Here is a 23,245-nt window from a genome sequence, read left to right on the forward strand (position 1 = left end):
CCTTGAACATATGGAACAGAGTAGTAAAAACACACAAATTGGAGAAGCAGTCAGGGATCCTGAGATGGGTAGCACATGACAAGAGATTCAAACCAGGGAGGTTAGACCATGGATTCAGAAGGTGGGAGAGGGGGGGGGGGGCAACAGCGATATGCAAAATGATAGAGAAGGGGGAAATGCAAACACTACAAAAATTAAAGGAGAAATTTGGACTAGAAAACAAGGACCACTTCAGATATCTACAGATTAGAGACTACTATAATAGAGAAATAAGAGGGGACAAGAAGAAGAACAGAATGGAATAATTAGGATGATAGTAAGGGCATACGAAGGAGGGAAAGGAAGGGTAATATCAGCACTGTACCGGGCTATAATGACCAGCAAGGGACACACGACTGATTATATAAGGGAGAAATGGGAGAGAGAACTAGAGATAGGAATAACAGGGAAGGAATGGGGGAACATATGCGAGGTACAACATTCAACAACAGGATCGAGAATATGGAAAGAATTTGGATGGAAAAACATAATCAGATTCTTTAACCCCAGAGCTGAAGGGAAAATATGCACCAACACAAAGAGCATGCTGGAGGATGTGTAGGAAGGAGGGGGCAAATCACACGCACATATTCTGGGGATGTCAGAAGCTGAAGGGGTATTGGGAGGAGATAGGGGAAGCAATGATCAGAATATTAGGATACGGGCTACCACAAACAGGACTGGTGCTTTACTTAGGAGACCTGACACACGAGGGAATACAAGGGGGGGACAAATATTTAATAAAGATAATGTTGATAGCGGCCAGAAAAGCAATAACGAGACTGTGGTACAAGGAAGACCCACCGACAATAGCACAATGGGTAGGAATAGTGGAAGAAATACAGGATATGGAAAGGATAACACACATGCTGAGGTTACAGGAAGATAAATTTGGGGAAAGATGGGGAAAGTGGGAGGATTATAAAGGGAACGAGAACGACATCACAGAGGAAGAACCAAATGCAACACAAGAGGGCGAAGGGTAAAGGAGGAAAGATGTTCAAGGAGGGTCTATGAACCCATGTCACACACCTGTGCTTTAGTTAGTATTTTCTATTTTGTTTTTTGGGATATTACAATTGCTGAATGTTTTTATACTTTATTATTTATGTCTGTTTAACGGTGTGATATTAATATTCAGGGATGATGTGGTTTGTGTATGGGTGAACCAAAAGGCAAAGTGAAAGTTAATAAACAAGAGAAAAAAAAAAGAAAGGACGAAGGATAAGGGAAGAAAGAAGCTCAAGGAGGGTCTCTGGACCCAGATCACACATACAAGCCTTAGTCAGTATTTATCATCTTTGAGTAGGAATTACCTGTTTATGCCTGTTTAAGGGAGATACACAATCAGCCTTTGTATCAAGTACCTAGAAAACAACTGTAGGGGAACCAGACAACTAACCATGATACCCATGTAAATATTTATGTGCACTGTTTTTTCTTTTTGTTTTTATTGTGATGTTAGTTTCTTTTTTTCTTTTTTTTTTTTGTAAGTGCTGTCTGTCTAAAACTGTTAATAAAAATTTAAGTTTAAAAAAAAAAAAAAATTGTTTGTATTGAGCCGTATTGTATTGTACCCATATGCAATATGTTAAATAAAGTTTACATCCATTCATTCTGCTAGCATTACCGATTGCATGAGCAGCTGGCTAACGTGAGCTATCAGACCATGTTAGCTCAAAGCTCCTCTTTCAACTTAACAAGCATTAAACAAAATGGCCCAGTCATCTATTCACCTTTGTTTAATACACACAGCGTTGTCTCTAATGTTATCTAACTACTGATAGCTCCCGATATCATCAGTTTGGTGCTGGCTAACTAGCGTGAGCTAACGTTAGCTTCTAGCCACAATGCTATACTGTTATAATGGCAAATTCCATTGACGTTAGCATGCAGCTAACAATGTAGCTACCGATCTTTTTTTAGACTAAACTATCCGCTCTTGGTGGTCACTTGTGTTGATGTTAGTTTTGTTTCATCAACAAATGACAGGCAGAACACACAGTGAATGTATCCGTTTTGTTTATTGCACTTTTATTAGACTTTGCTGAAAAAGAAGTGCTGCATTGGGTAACTAGGCAAAAGATGGCCCGCCTTGTTGACATTTGCTTTGCAGGCACATTCAAGTTCTGATTGGTTGAAATTGCCTTCATGTTTGCCACCTACTGCTTTGGCAGTGTACTACATCAGTGTGCTCAGGTGACAAAAACGAAAGTGTGACTCGAGGCTGCGACGTCGCGGCGAAACGCATATGACAATGAAACGAAAATGAAACGAAAGGTGTAACCGCCGCCTTAGTGGCTACCCTTTGTGCCATGTTCTCTCCTGATAGGGTGAACACAGCCCAAGTAGGTGACCTCCTCTCTGGCTGAGACCTCTATGTCTCCCACCACTATCCTGAACCCAGGAGACCTCCTCAGTCTAATGGCGGGGCCAAAGAGGATAGCTTCAGTCTTCCCTAGGTGAAGGGACAGCTTGTTGTCAACCAGCCAGTGACTGATCTTCAGTAGCTCACGGCTGAGTGCTCCTTCTACCTCCTCTTTATCCTGATGGGAGACCAGGAGAGCAGCAGCATCCGCAAAAAGATATAAATTACAGTCACAGGCTTACATAAAGAAATGATTGTGTCAGCTTGCATGTCTGATAGCAGGCAGGCATTTGCCAATTAATTTACCAAAGTAGGCAGAGAAACACCTGGGATACAGTCACACACTGATAGAAACACCTGGGAATACAGTCACAAACTGATAGAAACACCTGGGAATACAGTCACACACTGATAGAAACACTGTGGGAATACAGTCACACACTGATAGAAACACTGTGGGGATACAGTCACACACTGATAGAAACACCTGGGAATACAGTCACAAACTGATAGAAACACCTGGGAATACAGTCACACACTGATAGAAACACCTGGGAATACAGTCACACACTGATAGAAACACCTGGGAATACAGTCACACACTGATAGAAACACCTGGGATACAGTCACACACTGATAGAAACACCTGGGAATACAGTCACACACTGATAGAAACACCTGGGATACAGTCACACACTGATAGAAACACCTGGGAATACAGTCACACACTGATAGAAACACCTGGGATACAGTCACACACTGATTCAAGTACCTCGGAGCCCACATATCCGAGGACTTGACATGGACCACACACATTGACAGTGTTGTGAAGAAGGCACGACAACGCCTCTACTTCCTCAGGCGCCTAAGGAAGTTCCAAGTCAGTCAGAAGATCCTTAGGAACTTCTACTCATGTACAATAGAGAGCATCCTGACCGGCAACATCACCTCCTGGTTTGGGAATAGCACTGCACAAGACCGTAGCAGACTACAAAGAGTGACACGTTCAGCCGAACGCACAATTGGAGGGGGGCTTCCCACCCTCCAGAACATTTACAACAAGCGGTGCAAGGGGAAGGCTAAGAGAATTATTAAGGACTCGAGCCACCCGAACAACTGCCTCTTTGAACTGCTGCGGTCAGGCAAGCGATACCGGAGTCTTAAGGCGAGCACAGAAAGACTCAGAAGAAGCTTCTATCCCCAGGCCATCAGGCTGCTAAACGAACAATAAACACTATGCAACAACCATCAAATGCACACAGCACACACACCCACACGCACACACTCACTCAAACAAACAACACACTGCAGCACCCACTCTCCACACTTTAGATCACACAAACACACTTTATATTTATTGATAAAGGATTTGCACTACAACTCATACACCTACTGTGAATTGTACCTAAATTGCACCTCGTCCCATTTCTGCCTTGCACTATATAGTATTGTATATTAGTACACTGCACAGTATTGTATATTGTATGGTAACTCAGTTACGTCTATTCTGCATCGAACATTGTACATATGTCTAAACTGAACACTGTGACCTCATTTTTTTTACTTCGAATTTTACTATGTTATTTTATTTCATACTTATCTTGTCTTGCACAGTCTCTGGAGCGTAACAGTAAGAAGCATTTTGTATAAAAGTATTCTGTACTTCTGTATGACAACTATTAAAGAAACTTGAACTTGAAACTTGATAGAAACACCTGGGAATACAGTCACAAACTGATAGAAACACTGTGGGAATACAGTCACACACTGATAGAAACACCTGGGATACAGTCACACACTGATAGAAACACCTGGGAATACAGTCACAAACTGATAGAAACACTGTGGGAATACAGTCACACACTGATAGAAACACCTGGGAATACAGTCACACACTGATAGAAACACTGTGGGAATACAGTCACAAACTGATAGAAACACCTGGGAATACAGTCACAAACTGATAGAAACACTGTGGGAATACAGTCACACACTGATAGAAACACCTGGGAATACAGTCACACACTGAGGCTGAGGTTACACCTTTCGTATCATTTCGTATTGTTTTCTTATACGTATCGCCGCGTATCGCCGCAACGTCATGCGCCTCGAGTCACACTTTCGTTTTTTTTCCGTTTTTGTCAGCCGAGCACACTGATGTAGTACACTGCCAAAGCAGTAGGTGGCAGTAGGTGGCAAACATGAAGGCAATTTCAACCAATCAGAACGAATGTGCCAATACACTTCCTGGTGGAAGCTCCAGCAAAGAAAATGTCAATAAGGCAGGCGCCTATGCCGCGCCACCATCTTGCAATGCAAGATGCACTCAATGCAGCAATAATTTTTCAGCAAAGCCTAATAAAAGTGCAATAAACAAAACGGATACATTCACTGTGTGTTCTGCCTGTCATTTGTTGATGAAACAAAACTAACATCAACACAAGTGACCACCAAGAGCGGATAGTTTAGTCTAAAAAACGATCGGTAGCATTGTTAGCTGCATGCTAACGTCAATGGAGTATGCCATTATAACAATATAGCATTGTGGCTAGAAGCTAACGTTAGCTCACGCTACTTAGCCAGCACGAAACTGATGATATCGCGAGCTATCAGTAGTTAGATAACATTAGAGACAACGCTGTGTGTATTAAACAAAGGTGAATAGATGACTGGGCCATTTTGTTTAATGCTTGTTAAGTTGAAAGAGGAACTCTGAGCTAACAGGGTCTGAATCCTGATAGCTCACGTTAGCCAGCTGCTCATGCAATCGGTAATGCTAGCAGAATGAATGGATGTAAACTTTATTTAACATATTGCATATGGGTACAATACAATACGGCTCAATACAAACAATTGTTAAGGGAATGCAGACTGTTGTAGCTTGGACTGGGGTCCTTATAACAATAACTTGACAACACATGGTAGCTGAAGCTATTTGGGACACGGAGCTCTGTCCCAAACACACACACTGTTGTCACCGGAAGGGCACGCAGATGGTATCTACTGCGCATGGGCGTTTTCGCAACAACTGCTCCGTGCTGACTACACGCTGTTGTCGAAGCGTTTTTTTTGCGTATCTCCAAACGCAAACACAATTTTGCGTTTCAGCCGTATCCACAAAAAAACGCCAAAAAACGCATTTCTGTGTAGATAGGACATCAAACGTCGTCAAAAACGTATAAAAAAACGCCAGGAATACACTAGTCTAACCATAGCCTGATAGAAACACTGGGAATACAGTCACACACTGATAGAAACACCTGGGAATACAGTCACAAACTGATGGAAACAATGTGTGAATACAGTCACACACTGATAGAAACACCTGGGAATACAGTCACACACTGATAGACCTGGGAATACAGTCACACACTGATAGAAACACCTGGGATACAGTCACACACTGATAGAAACACCTGGGAATACAGTCACAAACTGATAGAAACACTGTGGGAATACAGTCACACACTGATAGAAACACCTGGGATACAGTCACACACTGATAGAAACACCTGGGAATACAGTCACAAACTGATAGAAACACTGTGGGAATACAGTCACAAACTGATAGAAACACCTGGGAATACAGTCACAAACTGATAGAAACACTGTGGGAATACAGTCACACACTGATAGAAACACCTGGGAATACAGTCACACACTGATAGAAACACTGGGAATACAGTCACACACTGATAGAAACACCTGGGAATACAGTCACAAACTGATAGAAACAATGTGTGAATACAGTCACACACTGATAGAAACACCTGGGAATACAGTCACAAACTGATAGAAACACAGTGGGAATACAGTCACAAACTGATAGAAACACTGTGGGAATACAGTCACAAACTGATAGAAACACCTGGGAATACAGTCACACACTGATAGAAACACCTGGGAATACAGTCACACACTGATAGAAACACTATGGGAATACAGTCACAAACTGATAGAAACACTGTGGGAATACAGTCACAAACTGATAGAAACACCTGGGAATACAGTCACACACTGATAGAAACACCTGGGAATACAGTCACAAACTGATAGAAACACCTGGGAATACAGTCACAAACTGATAGAAACACGGTGGGAATACAGTCACAAACTGATAGAAACACTGTGGGAATACAGTCACAAACTGATAGAAACACCTGGGAATACAGTCACACACTGATAGAAACACCTAGAAATACAGTCACAAACTGATAGAAACACCTGGGAATACAGTCACAAACTGATAGAAACACTGTGGGAATACAGTCACACACTGATAGAAACACCTGGGAATACAGTCACAAACTGATAGAAACACTGTGGGAATACAGTCACAAACTGATAGAAACACCTGGGAATACAGTCACAAACTGATAGAAACACCTGGGAATACAGTCACAAACTGATAGAAACACCTGGGATACAGTCACACACTGATAGAAACACCTGGGAATACAGTCACAAACTGATAGAAACACCTGGGAATACAGTCACAAACTGATAGAAACACCTGGGAATACAGTCACAAACTGATAGAAACACAGTGGGAATACAGTCACAAACTGATAGAAACACTGTGGGAATACAGTCACAAACTGATAGAAACACCTGGGAATACAGTCACACACTGATAGAAACACTATGGGAATACAGTCACACACTGATAGAAACACCTGGGAATACAGTCACAAACTGATAGAAACACTGTGGGAATACAGTCACAAACTGATAGAAACACCTGGGAATACAGTCACACACTGATAGAAACACCTGGGAATACAGTCACAAACTGATAGAAACACCTGGGAATACAGTCACAAACTGATAGAAACACGGTGGGAATACAGTCACAAACTGATAGAAACACTGTGGGAATACAGTCACAAACTGATAGAAACACCTGGGAATACAGTCACACACTGATAGAAACACCTGGGAATACAGTCACAAACTGATAGAAACACTGTGGGAATACAGTCACACACTGATAGAAACACCTGGGAATACAGTCACAAACTGATAGAAACACTGTGGGAATACAGTCACAAACTGATAGAAACACCTGGGAATACAGTCACAAACTGATAGAAACACCTGGGAATACAGTCACAAACTGATAGAAACACCTGGGATACAGTCACACACTGATAGAAACACCTGGGAATACAGTCACAAACTGATAGAAACACCTGGGAATACAGTCACAAACTGATAGAAACACGGTGGGAATACAGTCACAAACTGATAGAAACACTGTGGGAATACAGTCACAAACTGATAGAAACACCTGGGAATACAGTCACACACTGATAGAAACACCTAGGAATACAGTCACAAACTGATAGAAACACCTGGGAATACAGTCACAAACTGATAGAAACACTGTGGGAATACAGTCACACACTGATAGAAACACCTGGGAATACAGTCACAAACTGATAGAAACACTGTGGGAATACAGTCACAAACTGATAGAAACACCTGGGAATACAGTCACAAACTGATAGAAACACCTGGGAATACAGTCACAAACTGATAGAAACACCTGGGATACAGTCACACACTGATAGAAACACCTGGGAATACAGTCACAAACTGATAGAAACACCTGGGAATACAGTCACAAACTGATAGAAACACCTGGGAATACAGTCACAAACTGATAGAAACACTGTGGGAATACAGTCACAAACTGATAGAAACACTGTGGGAATACAGTCACAAACTGATAGAAACACCTGGGAATACAGTCACACACTGATAGAAACACCTGGGAATACAGTCACACACTGATAGAAACACTATGGGAATACAGTCACAAACTGATAGAAACACTGTGGGAATACAGTCACAAACTGATAGAAACACCTGGGAATACAGTCACAAACTGATAGAAACACCTGGGAATACAGTCACACACTGATAGAAACACCTGGGAATACAGTCACACACTGATAGAAACACCTGGGAATACAGTCACAAACTGATAGAAACACCTGGGAATACAGTCACAAACTGATAGAAACACGGTGGGAATACAGTCACAAACTGATAGAAACACTGTGGGAATACAGTCACAAACTGATAGAAACACCTGGGAATACAGTCACACACTGATAGAAACACCTGGGAATACAGTCACAAACTGATAGAAACACTGTGGGAATACAGTCACACACTGATAGAAACACCTGGGAATACAGTCACAAACTGATAGAAACACTGTGGGAATACAGTCACAAACTGATAGAAACACCTGGGAATACAGTCACAAACTGATAGAAACACCTGGGAATACAGTCACAAACTGATAGAAACACCTGGGATACAGTCACACACTGATAGAAACACCTGGGAATACAGTCACAAACTGATAGAAACACCTGGGAATACAGTCACAAACTGATAGAAACACTGTGGGAATACAGTCACACACTGATAGAAACACCTGGGAATACAGTCACAAACTGATAGAAACACTGTGGGAATACAGTCACAAACTGATAGAAACACCTGGGAATACAGTCACAAACTGATAGAAACACCTGGGAATACAGTGACAAACTGATAGAAACACCTGGGAATACAGTCACAAACTGATAGAAACACCTGGGATAAGATAAGATATTCCTTTATTGATCCCCTTGGGGAAATTCAGGCATCATAGCAGCATGGGGGGAGGGGGGAGGGGTACAGGTAGTAAAACAACACAGTATACAGGTAGTAAAAGACAACACAGGCAGTGTAAACAATTTGATCAATATGGTCAATATAATTTACTATCTGACTAGCTAAGGAATATTCACATTATTCACAGTGTCACATGAGGTGCAGTATGCATGAGGTAGTGTTATAATAATTTACTATCTACTGAGTATACATTAATCAAAGTACCAGGGTAGTCTACTTTGTCCCCCTTGGGTTCCTATAAGTCCCAGGTCAATGTCTGGTAGCAGTCGCTGTCGCTGCCCCCTGTTGTGGGGCCTGGAGGCTGCTAGTCGCTGCCCACTGTTGTGGAGCCTGATGGCCGCTGGTATGAAGGACTGTCCGAGGCGGTTAGTTGAGTGTCGGGGGGGGATGAGTCTGTGGCTGAACGAGCTTCTCATCTTGACTAGCTCGTCGTAGAGGGGGTGGTAGGGGTTCTCCATGATGGCATCCAGCTTCCTTATCATCCCCCTCTCTACCATCACCTCAAGTCTAGGTAGCTCGACTCCCACCACGGAGCTAGCCTTCCTCACCAGCTTGTTGAGCTTGTTGGTGTCCCTTGAGTTGATGTAGCCTCCCCAGCATGCCACAGCATAGAAGAGGATGCTGGCCACAACAGACTGGTAAAAAGACTGCAGCAGTTTGTTGCACACATTGAAGGACCTGAGTCTCCTCAGGAAGAACAGCCTGCTCTGTCCCTTCCTGTAGAGGGCCTCTGTGTTGTCCGACCAGTCCAGTTTATTGTTCAGGTGTACCCCAAGGAACTTGTATGAGTCCACCATCTCCACATCCACCCCTCGGATGGAGATGGGAATCGGGGGGGGCCTCTTCTTGCCCCTCCGGAAGTCCACCACCAGCTCCTTGGTCTTACTGGTGTTGAGTTGGAGGTGGTTGCTGTCGCTCCACCCCACGAAGCTCTCCACCAGGGCTCTGTACTCCTCCTCATCATCGTCGGTGATGTAGCTTACGATGGAGGAGTCGTCTGAGAACTTCTGCAGGTGGCACCCGCTGGAGTTGCGGCAGAAGTCTGAGGTGTAGAGGGTGAAGAGGAAGGGTGACAGCACAGTTCCCTGGGGGGCGCCGGTGTTGCTCACCAGTACGTCAGACTGACTGTCCTTTAGTCTGACGTACTGTGGCCTCTCAGTGAGGTAGTCCTTGATCCAGGCCACCAAGCCGTGCTCCAGCTGCATCGCAGAGAGCTTCTCCGCTAGCAGTGACGGCTGGATGGTGTTGAAGGCGCTGGAGAAATCAAAGAACATAATCCTCAGAGCTGCGCGGCTTCTCCAGGTGCGTGTACGCTCTGTGGAGCATGTAGATGATGGCATCCTCCACCCCGATGTTTGCCTGGTATGCAAACTGCAGGGGGTCGAGGGAGTCACGCACCAGGGGCTTGACCAGTCTCTCAAACGTCTTCATGACGTGTGACGTCAGAGCGACTGGCCTGTAGTCGTTGGGGGTGCTGGGACGTCCCTTCTTGGGCACCGGGACAATGCAGGAGGTCTTCCAGGAGGTCTTACAGTCACACACTGATAGAAACACCTGGGAATACAGTCACAAACTCTGTATTTGGGCTCCAACTTCAAACCACATGTGACAATATTGTGAAATGAAAGATGAATACATGCCTTACCTTATCAAGGCAGCTGATCCTCTCTGTGGCGTAGGCAATCTTTCCACAACGTGCACAAAAAGGATTCATACCAATTAATGCTGCGGACGATCAAAACTGTGTCACATAAAATTTATTTCTACCGAAGGAGTCAAATCAGTCAAATGAGTGTGGCTTCAGCCTGGCAGTGTATTGCATGGTTTCTGTTTGACCGTCAGTGCTGTGTTCTCAGTGCACAGGTGGTGTATCAGCATGCATGTTAATAACACTTGGACGGGCATCAAGGCTACGCCCAGGGGAGATGCACACGTCCCGGTCCTGTGCCTCGAAAAACATGTACCATCTCTGGGCCAGGGGTATGAATCTTTGTGTAGATTTACCACTCAAATATTTGTATAATGCACAAAGGTAGAAATAGGTCTAATGCACATTTATTATTCATTAAAGAAATCCTGTATGTCTGCTTGTTTACCAAGAAATCACAAAAATATGGATTTGTGTGCACAGGAACCTAATGTCCCCAACCTATCAAGTCCCACAGTTGCTGTTGAAATGTCCCATATTCACCTGATCATAATTTGTATTCAGTTCACTTGTCCTCGCTCCACAATGGTGGAATGGACTTAAGTTCACACCAGTCAGGACGGCCTAAACACGCCCAATTTGCTGCCATCAACTAAAAACACACTTCTTCAATCAATATCTGAAATGAAAAAAAAATAAGAAATACTAACCTTGTACCATCTTTTACTAGTATGCACTCTGCTACTAAGGAATCTACCATGGCTATATTATTACCTACTATGCTAATATCACTCAAGTTCAACACTGTTTAACAAACAATGTTACTTACCCTTAGCTGCCAGAGTTGTACCCTTCCTGCAGACTAGAACATGTAAATCGCTTTGGATAAAAGTGTCAGCTAAATGACTAAATGTAAAAAATAATAAAGAAAACAAATAGCTGCATTATAACTACATAACATAACTACCCTAAATAATTATCATGAAGCTATATTTGAATGTTCTCTAAATCGGGCCAATTATGAAAATTATTTCACTATATTACAGTATAGTGAAAGTGGATGGTTTCTATAGGATGTCTGGGTGGTTTTAACGGGACCTTCCTCCCGTTAAAACGGGATTCACATAGTTTGAAAATGTTTACAAAATATTCAGGTTGCAGTTAATTATTTGTGATTTGAAAAAACACCAATTAAATCTAATACGACAGACAAGTCAGCCTAGAGATGAACAAGGAGCAAGTGGCATAGAGTTGGTTTAGCTCTGTAGACCGTTCTCTTGTTACACCCAGGAAGACTGTTCTCTTGTTACACCCAGGAAGACTGTTCTCTTGTTACACCCAGGAACTGTTCTCTTATTACACCCAGGAAGACTGTTCTCTTGTTACACCCAGGAAGACTGTTCTCTTGTTACACCCAGGAAGACTGTTCTGTATCACTCTAGCTCCCGCTCTGCGTCTCTATGCATATATCTCGCTTCAGCATATATACACTGAATACATTTCAAAATGTACCTTTAAATGCCAGTATTCATCTGGCCACACCCCCATCCGCTTACCTATATAAGCAGGGGTGGTGCCACACACTCATCTCCTTCTCAAATTTCATCACAAGCAACGTGTTGCTCATATGCCCACTTGACGTGGAGAAAAATATTGGTTGACAATGTTTACGAGGAAAGGAAGAACAAGGAGATACGTTGACATCATATCTTTATTTTCTCTCTCACTATTTTCGAGAAAATACGGCGATATTGTCTTCGTCACTGGAGTGTCTGGAAGATGGTGATCATTCTAAAAATCCTCCACCGGTTTTCGTATTGGGAGCACGCCGCTGCATGCCTCTCAACTGCAGTTCCTTGCTGTGTTGGTTGGGGTGAAACCTTTCAGGACACAGCTGAACTGTAGGACACGCCGCTGTTGTGAGAAGCGGTGGGTTTCAGGTTGGGTGAGTACTGTTTGCTTGCGGCTCCACTTGTCTGTTAGTGCTATGGGGGCTAACTGACAATGTTTACGAACACCGGCCCCAGTTTAAGGTCTTTTGGTTCAGCCTCTTGGGCAGCAGCGGAAGACCTTGATCTGAAGCCCATTATAGTTTTAACTAGTGGGCCACGACCATTAACACTGGTGATCCCTGTGTTTTCTGGACGAGTGGATATCTCTCTGTCACCGTGTTAAGGCCCCATCTTTCATATCCAAATGAGAGTATTCCCTCACGAGGAGATATGGGCATAGATGTTCGATAGCGGAAGATCTGTGTTCAAAGTCAGCTACACAGGCCAGTTGGGTATTGTGCTGGCTCCGTCGGGTGTGGTAAAATCACCGTTGTAAAACTGTGTTAACATCTTGTTTCTCTTTTCTCTTAAAAAGTGAGGAGGGTTTCAGAACGGCGGCCTGTCTGGGTGAGTGTTATATCATTGTGTACACGTTCAGGTGATAGCTGCTTAGCTTACGTGCTAGTGGTGGCCTACTGTTAGCCAGTCAGCTGTTAGCTGCGGCGCTAGCCTGCTGTGATCACTAGGTGGCCTACTAGGTTAGGCTGGGGAACGTTAGCTTGCTGCTATCGGCCTAGGTCCAGCGCGGGGTGGCTCCGGCACCTCGCGCGCCGCCGCGGTTCCCGACTCTCCTCTCCCTCACGGGGAGAGGCGGGGGGGATTCGAACCTACTCTCTGGTCGCGCGCGCCGTTCGCTCGGCGTCTCGCGGGCGGGGGCGGTAGCGTCCGACGGTTAGGGCGGCCGTTAGCTTAATGCTACTCTGTTGAACGTGCTTTGATTATAACATGTTTTACACTCTTGACTACGACGTCATCTTTGACAGGGGATGTTCGTCGACCCTGCCCTGAGCCAGGACGGCAAGGATTGCGTCAACAAAGGGGACCGTAGCGACGGGTTGGAGCGGCGACGCTGGCCGGGTCGGCAACACAGGACTGCTGTGTTTACTACGGGGCCTTGAGACTGCACTTCGTTGATCTACGCTCCGGGTAGGACAAGGTTTGGCCAGACCTTATACACGTCTTCTGGCTTTACCTTCTAAATGTTTTGTAAATAACGATGTTTTCCAAAAACGTGTGTTGCTGCAATACATTTAGGATACGACGCGAGTTATGTGTGAATTGTCTTGTCACTGGTAATTAGCTTCTCCGTGCAAATCGGGTTGTTGTTACAGATGTGAAAATGATCTGGTTGTTGTGTGAGAAACATCATGTGTGTTTATATGTACCGTGTACTCACAACTAAGGGGGTTAACTAACCTATGAAGCTATGCTTAGTGACAAATGAGTAAAGAATGGTTCTTTTCTCAGCCTGTAATGACAATAAACAGTGTGTTCACATATTAACAGGTGTTCCTGTTTTAACTGGCCGTATTAAGGGTAAAGTAGGAGGATTGTGTTTTTCCCCCCGGTTCCCTGGGGACTTCTTCATCCTCCTATCAGAGTGGACATGTTGTTGCACTACATTGTGTCAATGTGTGGTAGGGATACGATGTAACCCTTAGCTTGATTGCTGAGGTTGTGCTAAATCTGCTGGAGAACCTTTATTTTCCTAAAAGAAAAGATTGTTGGTCGCTTTCGTGTGTGCTTAGCAAGGCCTGTGGCCGATACTAATCGAGAATTATGTATTCTCTCATTATGAAAAACGGCGTTCCTCTGTAGAGTGTTTTTGCCATTTTTTGTAGGTGATGATGGGTTGTGTGTGTCATGTGACCTACAACTGGGTTGGACTGGCCACAGAAGCACATGTGTAAGTTTGGACCGGGGCTCTTAGAGAGCTCTCTCTATTCTGTGTTTTTTCCTTAGTAAAAATCAGATAGCAGGTTAGCTCATGCGCTGTGTGAAGCTGTCAAACGCTTCATAGAGCTGACTATGACTGTGTCATACTCTCTTTTTGTCATTACATCGTATCATGGGTGTGGGGTCGTAAAGGGGTGAACTGGTAACCTTTCCTCTCCTCCTTTTTTCTGTTGGTCAGGGGTACACCCCCTGTCCTTCAAGGTTCCTGTCACGTTGCGGTTCGGCACGTTACGGGGTGAGGGGGGGGGGAGGGAGTTTCCTGGTCCCACGGCCTGGAATATTGAGCGTGTGCACCGCAGAAATTCCCCCGCCATAGAGTACGTCACCGTGCGCGTCTCTGTTGGTAGGACTTCCGTGTGCTGTTCAGGTCCATGTGATGGATCTGTTTTCGGGGGGTGGTCAGGGCTCCTCCTCACCAAACGCCTATTCGGGCCTTCTGTGAGTTCGGACTCCTCCTTCCATGTGAGGGAGCCTCCTTCAGAGTACAGAGCCTCCTCCTCAGATTGTCAAGGTGAGTGGACCCTCTAGAAGGTGTCCTATTCTATTGTGTATGTATTCGATTCAATTCGATTATTGAGTGTGTATGGGTTCAGTGCCTCTTCCCCGGAGAGCCCTAAAACCAATTTTTTACATGGCTCAAGGTGCAATATATTCTTTTCAATCTGTACAGCTCACGTGGGAAGTCTCTCTGGGGATTCCCGTCTCCTTCCTATGGGAGGGTGGTGGGATGTAAAAATATGAATTTTTTTTACCCCCGGCTGTGTAGACTGGGATACATACTGTTGGTGCTTCCTTCTTTTCTATTAAAAAAAAGAAGTTGGAGTTAGGAAGTGTCACACCCCTCTTGTCGTTCCCCTGGGCGCCTTGGGGATTCAATGACAGGTCTAAATAGCCTGTTCATTGATGTGGGTGTGTCCCGACGCACGTATAGTGCTAGCTCGCTGTAAACAGGCGACTGACTGGCACGCCTTGGTTGCTTGAGGTTAAAACGGCGTTTTTATAAAGCAACTGGGATGGAGGTTTTTCCTCTTCCGACGACCACATCCCACGACCTGGGTTGGTTATCGACGGATTCTCGTTCATGTCTGGGGGATGATGACAGAATGGATCTGAACATATGTAGAGGGGTCTCACGCCCTGGGGGTGGGCCACCGGGCGCGGTTCGCCCGAACGTCTGGGTGGCGCCTTCTTTTCATGTTAAGATCAACACGCATATCTGCCCTTTCTCCTGGAGTAGGCATGTCGGCGTGGTTAGGGCACGGGACTGGTTCTGGTCACGCTGGTCCGGATCAGTTGAACCCGTTGTCCGCCGGGGATGCAGATCTGCTGTTCTGGTACCCTGAGGGACTTGGGCTTTTTTCAGGGGGAAAAATGCCAGGTCGGTCCGGGTGTCACAGGGTTAAGCGCTATGGAGACCCTGGTTGGGTAAATTTTTTACTCAGCACTGTCGTAATGGCTTACGGCCCTGCCAACCTGTACACGCTCGATCTCGTCGGATCTCGGCCGCTACACAGGTTGGTCCTGGTTAGTACTTGGTTGGGAGACCGCCTGGGAATACCTAGTACGGTGTGCTTGGGGCTGGTTCTCCATTCTTTTTCGCTCTTCTCTCACGCATGGCGAAGAGGGGCCTGTTGGGGTGGTCTTTAACCTCCTCTGGTGACCCTGTGCTTCCCGTATCGCCAGGCCCGGTCCGAAGTAATGTTTCGTCGACCCGTAGGCCTGGGTTAACCCTTTTTTGAAAACTGAAACACTTGTACTGCGGTATAGCCGGTGTATACCCGCAGGTGTGTTTGAGTTTTTTCTTGAGGGGTTATAGGAACAACCACCGCATTGGGTAACACCAAGGTGGTTGATTCCCTGGTGTGTTGGAGCAGTGTCAACTCCCGGGTTCACCGGTTGAGGGTGCCCCTGCATGTTCATGACGTCTGCCAATCATGTCAGCCTTCTCTGCCTCAACCCCTCTGGGTGGGGGTTTTTAAATGGAGGCTTGGTCATGCAACAACGCCCGCATACGCCCCTTCCGCCGGCGCGGCTGTGTTCAGCTGTCCCCTCTGGCGCCTGTCTCGTCCGCAGTCTCCAGGCTAGGGTTAACAGCCTGTTGCCTGGTTTTTCCCCGGTGCGCTGCCTGCTTCCGTTGGTTAACCTTTTTTGTGTGCTTACGGCCATGCTGACTGCCTGTTCTGCAGGGTCAGTGTGCCAGGCGGTGTACTATTGGGGGGACAGGGCCCGCTCGGCTGAGGGGCCTTTGTCCGAATACGCTGGCGATGTGGGGGGCGGGGTCACTAAGTGCCCACCTGGTGGGGTCTTGATGCTGAGATCATGGACTTCTCCGGGCCCCCGTTCCAGGGGGTCCAGTCCCTTTGGTGGGTCTGGGTCTTCCTTCGCGCTCCGCTGCTACGGCCTTGCCAGGGGGTTGGGTTTGCCCTTGACCCCGTGATTCTGGGGGCAGTAACGAGGTTGTTTCCTCCATTCGTTCCCGGGTGGCATGCGGGTTGTGCGTGTGTGTAGTCGTGGGGTCAAGCCACGGTCTGCTCACCCTGTGCGTTGAGTTGCTTGAGTGCCTCTTCGCACGGTCGGGTCCGTCGCCCTCCCGTGAAGCCACCAATAGGGGGGGTGCCCTCCATTAGGGTGGGTCGGGGGGGCTCGGCCCTCCCTGATCTGATGGCTGTGGGGGGCCTCAGCGGGGTGTATTTGTCGAGCTTCTAGCTCCCGCTCAGCTCCTATTATGCATAGAGACGCAGAGCGGGAGCTAGAGTGATACAGAACGTTAGGTTATGACTATAACCAAGTTCTGTTAACACTAGTGGACGCTCTGCGTCTAGACGCCGCTGCGGCCCTTGATTTTTCATTGTGGTGAAATTTGTTGGGAAGGAGATGAGTGTGTGGCACCACCCCTGCTTATATAGGTAAGCGGATGGGGGTGTGGCCAGATGAATACTGGCATTTAAAGGTACATTTTGAAATGTATTCAGTGTATATATGCTGAAGCGAGATATATGCATAGAGACGCAGAGCGTCCACTAGTGTTAACAGAACTTGGTTATAGTCATAACCTAACATTCTCTTGTTACACCCAGGAAGACTGTTCTCTTGTTACACCCAGGTAGACTGTTCTCTTGTTACACCCAGGAAGACCGTTCTCTTGTTACACCCAGGAAGACCGTTCTCGTTACACCCAGGAAGACTGTTCTCTTGTTACACCCAGGCAGGCCACGTGAGCGGATCGGCGCGGCCGAGAAATCCGCTCTTCGCTCTTTAAAGCTTGGTCCGCTCCGCTAATCACTCATGTTGACCCCGCCCCCAAGTCGCTCTCCGCTCGCTCCCCGCTCACCTTGAATCGAGCGCTCCCCGCTCCCCATCGCTCGGCAGTTTTTTTTCTTCTTTTTTTGGAGCATGGTGTAAATGAGCTCAAACTACAACAGTCTACACCCCCTGGGCCCCTTAACAATTGTTTGTATTGAGCCGCATTGTAATTGTAGCCATTCTGCAATGTTAAATAACGTTGTTTATCCATTCACTATCTCTATTAAGCGATGATAGGCTAGCCGAGCCACAATGCTATGGTCGCTGCCATTAACGTTAGCATGTAAGCTAACGTCAACAACAATGGCGTCGATATACTTTTTCTAACTGGAGTGAGTGTGGGCGTCTCTACAGTGACAAAGCCTGAACGAACAGCCTATCACAGGTTCACCCTTCTCATTGGTTGAAAATGGCCTTCATGTTTGTACATCGCCATCTGTTGCTTTGGCATTGTACTGCATGTATATATTACATCAGTGTTAAACCACTGTGAGCGGCCCGGAGTGGATTGGAGCGGAGGAGAACTCTCGCTCCGGACGTCGCGCCGACTCATTTTAAAACCCACTCCTCGCTCACGTCAAAACCGGCCGCTCCGCGCCCCGCTCACGCTCCGATCCGCTCACATGCACTGCACCCAGGAAGACTGTTCTCTTAATACACCCAGGAAGACTGTTCTCTTGTTACACCCAGGAAGACTGTTCTCTTAATACACCCAGGAAGACTGTTCTCTTGTTACACCCAGGAAGACTGCTCTCTTAATACACCCAGGAACTGTTCTCTTGTTACACCCAGGAAGACTGTTCTCTTGTTACACCCAGGAAGACTGTTCTCTTGTTACACCCAGGAAGACTGTTCTCTTAATACACCCAGGAAGACCCTTCTCCTGGCATCGCTTTTCAGAATTTCTATTGCCAAGTTTTCCTTGTTTTAGTGTCACGTTTCAATGCAAAACAGACTGACTGGACTTTCAACTAATGAGGGCAATAGAATGAAAGCAAAAGGCTCTCAAACAAAAAACAACAATAGTATTAGTATTATGGGATGGGCCACATGACTGCAGCACCTTATAATACAACTAATGCGACCAGGTACAACTAAAACACGCTCTCTGATAACATACAGCATTATACTGTAGAGCAAAACAACACAGGGAACATAATTTCAAAGACCGCAATCAAGGAAATAAATAAAACCATTTTATTTCATCATTTTGAAACACACTTTATAGTTGTAACGGAAGTGATTTGTAGATGACATAGGCAAGCAGAAAGTTTAAACACACGTCTCTATAGTACAAAGGCATTAAAAGTATCTTTTGAATAAGCGCCACCTTCCTCGGTGTGGAGGGGAGGCGGCTGCATGCTTTGGGCCGAGCCTAAGGCACATGATGTACTGGGTCACAGCTTCAGCACGTCTGCTCCACCGGTTAACCCTCTCACCGCCACACTACCAAAGGGTTAACCCTTTCACCACGGCAATACAGAAGGTTAACCCTCTCACCGCCACATGACTTAAGTACTTTTCCAAGTACTATTTTGAATTTTCAAGGATGTCACTCGAAGGTTACAATTAACTTTTAAATGCTTTAAAAACATTTAAGCATCTTCCTGGCCTGCTTGCCAGCTAGAGCAAGCTGCGCATCACACAGAGAAATGAGGAAAAGCAGTTGGAGCGCACAAGTCAGATTTTATTAAAACAGAACAAAAGAAACGATTTCTTGATTCAGAACAATTTGATCATGGATGAACAACTTTCATCCATGTGTGTGGTTGAGTTGATTTGAAGGACTTTTTAAGCACCTTGTTAAAAATGGGCTGTTTAAGGAATTCCAGGCCTAGACTTTTTTTGTAAAAAGAAAGCACTTCAAGGACCTTGTGCGAACCCTGGGTTGACCCTTTCACAACCACACTACAGAAGGTTAACCCTTTCACTACCACACAGTGGTACCAGTGTGGTAGTGAAAGGGTTAACCTTCTGTAGTGTGGTAGTGACAGGGTTAAGTACTTCTCAAACTTTTAACTTTCATCAAACTGTAATATGGCCACCTTCAAAAGGGAAGGCTCAGCTAATGCTATACGGTACCTACACATACTCTCTCATCCACTAATACATTTTGATTGCCAAAGAGAACATCATCATAATCTGTGAGGGTTGTGACCTAAAGAGCACTTCTGGTTAACCGTCTGTAGTGCGGTAGTGAAATGGTTAACCTTCTGTGGTGTGGTTTTGAAAGGGTTAACCCTTTGGTAGTGTGGTAGTGAAAGGGTTAAAACAAAAACAGCTTATATTCCAGCAGGTCAGATGAGGACCAGGGACGGCAGCATCCAGCGAACAGCCGCTGGGCCCCGGCCCACAGTTTGAGAAACACTGTTCTAGTTCACCTGCTGCTCAAGTCTCTTCTGAAGCCACAGCATCTCATTAAGAGCAATTTCTATCTCATGAAGAGATGACCGATGATGAGCATTGATTCACAACAGTTCCAGTCGCGAGGCCTTAGTAGACGACTGTGGGGATGAACAACAAACTACACAGGGAGGGTTTACAGCTTCCTGTCCCACCCCACCTGAACACCTGGGGCTGTGTGTTTCAAAGCCCACAATAAAATAACATAATAACATTAAAAAAATACTATATGCTTTGACACACATTCCATTCATATGATGATTCATCAGTGATATGGCTGTTCAGATGTGAGGACTCTGGTTGGGGCTCCTTCCATTCGACAGTGATATTGAGACGGTGGGACATTCAGCTCTTTGCTTGCTTCCTCTTCTGCACCAGTTCTGCTAAAAGTTTGTAACGGATCATACATTCTTCCTGTAAAAAGAAAAACAAGACAAAATAATTCTTAATTACCATTAGTTATTAAAGATGAACTGTGGAATTTTCTGGGGGGCAGGGGTGGACAGCTTTAAAGACCTACCCTCGCTACTGCCGGAGGAACTGGACTGCTAAATAAAGATTAAAGATCTAGCGTTCGCTGATGCGCATTCAATGCTAACAACATTAGCTAAATAGCTAACAAACTAAATACAACGTATAGCATAGCTACAACACAGAATAGCGTTAATACAATTACATGCATCATTGTTTACAATGAACGGGTGGGGCTGGTCAAAGGACTGGACACGGGGACAAGTTAAACATGAATTAATTTATTATAACAGGTCGTTTCGAGTCGTGCCTACGCACCACAGGGCTTACTATTCTAGTATATACGGATTTGACGCTTCCTCCTCATCGTTGATTGCCTGTAGTAGCTGCATCTAACGTTAATAGCTAACGTTAAAACTAACCTAAAGTTAGTTGTTCACCAACAATCTCAACATTTGTTTTATCATTAGCTCAAAAACACAGAACCGGACGAGACAAGTTGTCCGCGCATAGGATAATCACACAATACTTCCGGTCCGGTCGGTGGGCTTCAAAATAAAAGGCTAAAACACCGGAAAATACGTTTATTTTGTACAGCGTTTTCCTCCACGAGTACTCGAGTAAATCATGTGATCAATCGATCTGGATTATTTTTGCCCATCCCTAGTTTATCCTGTGCTGAAGTCTCCATTCCAATAGAGATAGTATATAATTTGGTCTTTATTTGATTATGGTTTCACTGCCTTTTTATTTATTACGTTTCCAGTTTTTTCCTCACACTTTATTAACATTTTGTACGTGGTACTGCGGCGCAAGGTACATTAATTAATGTAATATAATGGGAGCAGACGGAGGGGGCCTATTTTTGGGTATAATTAATTGAAAAATCAAATACTGATTTATGATTCTGAGGGGTGAATAAAATCAAAGGGGGGGAATCGGAGAGTTTTTCAATGTATATTTGGTTTATAAACTGATATAAAGAGATGCTTCACTATGGCAGCAAGTCATTGTTTATTGTTTAAAAGGATCCCCATTAGCTGTCACCTAAGTGGCGAGCTAGTCTTCCTGGGGTCCACATAGAAAGACAACAGAAGACACTTTACTATTCAATTTACTTATGTTCAGTGGGCAGTTATTCCAATGATTGATGGCACAATAAACAGAGAGGTTGAAGTGCATGCTGACGGTGGTTCAGTAGAGCAGGGTGACTGAATAGCAGCTACTAAACATGCATAGATCCGACCAGCATTAAGATTCTGCTCAAAACATTACAAACAAAGCTGTGCGCGGCCTCAAATTGATGTTTTGGTTTGATAAAGATGCACCTCATTTTAGAGGGGGTCCTATGCACAAACGTAAAACATTACATACAGATAGTTACTGTAGCTTGAAGCGGCCAAGAGAGGTAACAGATATGAGAGAAAGAGGAAGGTTGTTCCAGTCAGATGGAGTTATATAATACAATGAGAGGTAGTACTTGGGAGATTATTCTTTTCCTCACTTCAAATGAGAAACAATTTATTGAGGGATAAAGTGAGCACAAGCTACAAGATACAATCATTCTAAGGATTATGTGTGTAATAATGTACTGAACTTGGTTCAGAATGAAGATGTTTTTGAATGTGCTGTACATTAGGGGTATACGGTATAAACGGTATTAATTTGCTCTACGGTATGGATTTTGACTATACCGTGTAACCGGTAGAGCAGCTCTAAAATAGCAATGACGTCATGTAACCACAGCGCGACTATTTCAATCGCATTTGCCCCTAAAAATAGATAGAATTAGTCAGATAATAAATATGTGCAAACTGGAAAAAGTTATTTAGGAGGCTTCGCGCAGTGGGCGTGTCAACACGCAATTGTCATTTCATAATAAACACATATCACCGCAGCGCACAGCAAGTTTCAATTTCAGTTCCTGGCATTTTTAACCAGTGGAGAAAGGTAAGAGATGTCCCTATCGTTTTTCTTATATGAATTATTCTACGTTAATAAAAACATACCTGGTGATCAACTACAGTTTGCTGTAAACATTATGATATGCGTGTAGTGTTATGATAACGACGGCTGCAGCCGGAGGACGGCAGCAGCAGTGGATTTGCGAATAGCATGCAGGTGCAGAGCCGCAGAACCATGGGCGCTTTTAGGTCTGGTCACAGGCCCGCTCAACAGCGCCCCCCCCACCCAACGGCTGAATTGCCACCAGACCTGAAAGAGCCCCTGGCTCTGCGCCTCTGCAGCTACATATGCTTCTAGCAAAATCCAGCCCGCTGTTTGCAATGGGAGCAGGAGTCTCGACTCAGGACTTATTTTATTTGGAATATAATGACTTTATACGCAAAAGTAGCCTAGTTTTAACACTTTGGTTGCCTTGGGTTAAATTAATGATATACCATAGGTTGCCGGCTCTATTTGTCTATAGAGAAGTACCCCTTCTTTGCATGGCTATAACTTTTTAAATTCTATTGCTACATTGCCATTATTAGGGCCCATTCAAAGTCCTATATGTATTGTTCATTGTGTAGC

At 44.9% G+C, this 23,245-nt stretch overlaps 2 protein-coding genes across 2 annotated transcripts in view; both read right to left on the bottom strand.

Moving 5' to 3' along the window:
- The window catches only part of LOC311226727 (LIM zinc-binding domain-containing Nebulette-like), a gene marked incomplete at both ends in the record, with an annotated part of 44,704 nt that extends 33,890 nt beyond the window's left edge, over positions 1-10,814 (bottom strand). The window contains one exon of the mRNA XM_084312137.1: positions 10,746-10,814. Within this exon, the coding sequence (XP_084168263.1) occupies positions 10,746-10,814 (69 nt within the window). The remainder of the gene's footprint in view (positions 1-10,745) is intronic.
- An 8,205-nt stretch (positions 10,815-19,019) lies between these two features.
- The window catches only part of dnajc1 (DnaJ (Hsp40) homolog, subfamily C, member 1), a 48,083-nt gene continuing 43,857 nt past the window's right edge, over positions 19,020-23,245 (bottom strand). Inside the window, exon 12 of the mRNA XM_084312644.1 lies at positions 19,020-20,656. Coding sequence (XP_084168770.1) covers positions 20,588-20,656 — 69 coding nt within the window. The 3' untranslated portion in view covers positions 19,020-20,587. The remainder of the gene's footprint in view (positions 20,657-23,245) is intronic.

This window comes from Notolepis coatsorum (genome assembly GCF_963971535.1).
Source record: "Notolepis coatsorum genome assembly, chromosome: 4".
Classification (NCBI taxonomy): Eukaryota; Metazoa; Chordata; class Actinopteri; order Aulopiformes; family Paralepididae; genus Notolepis; species Notolepis coatsorum.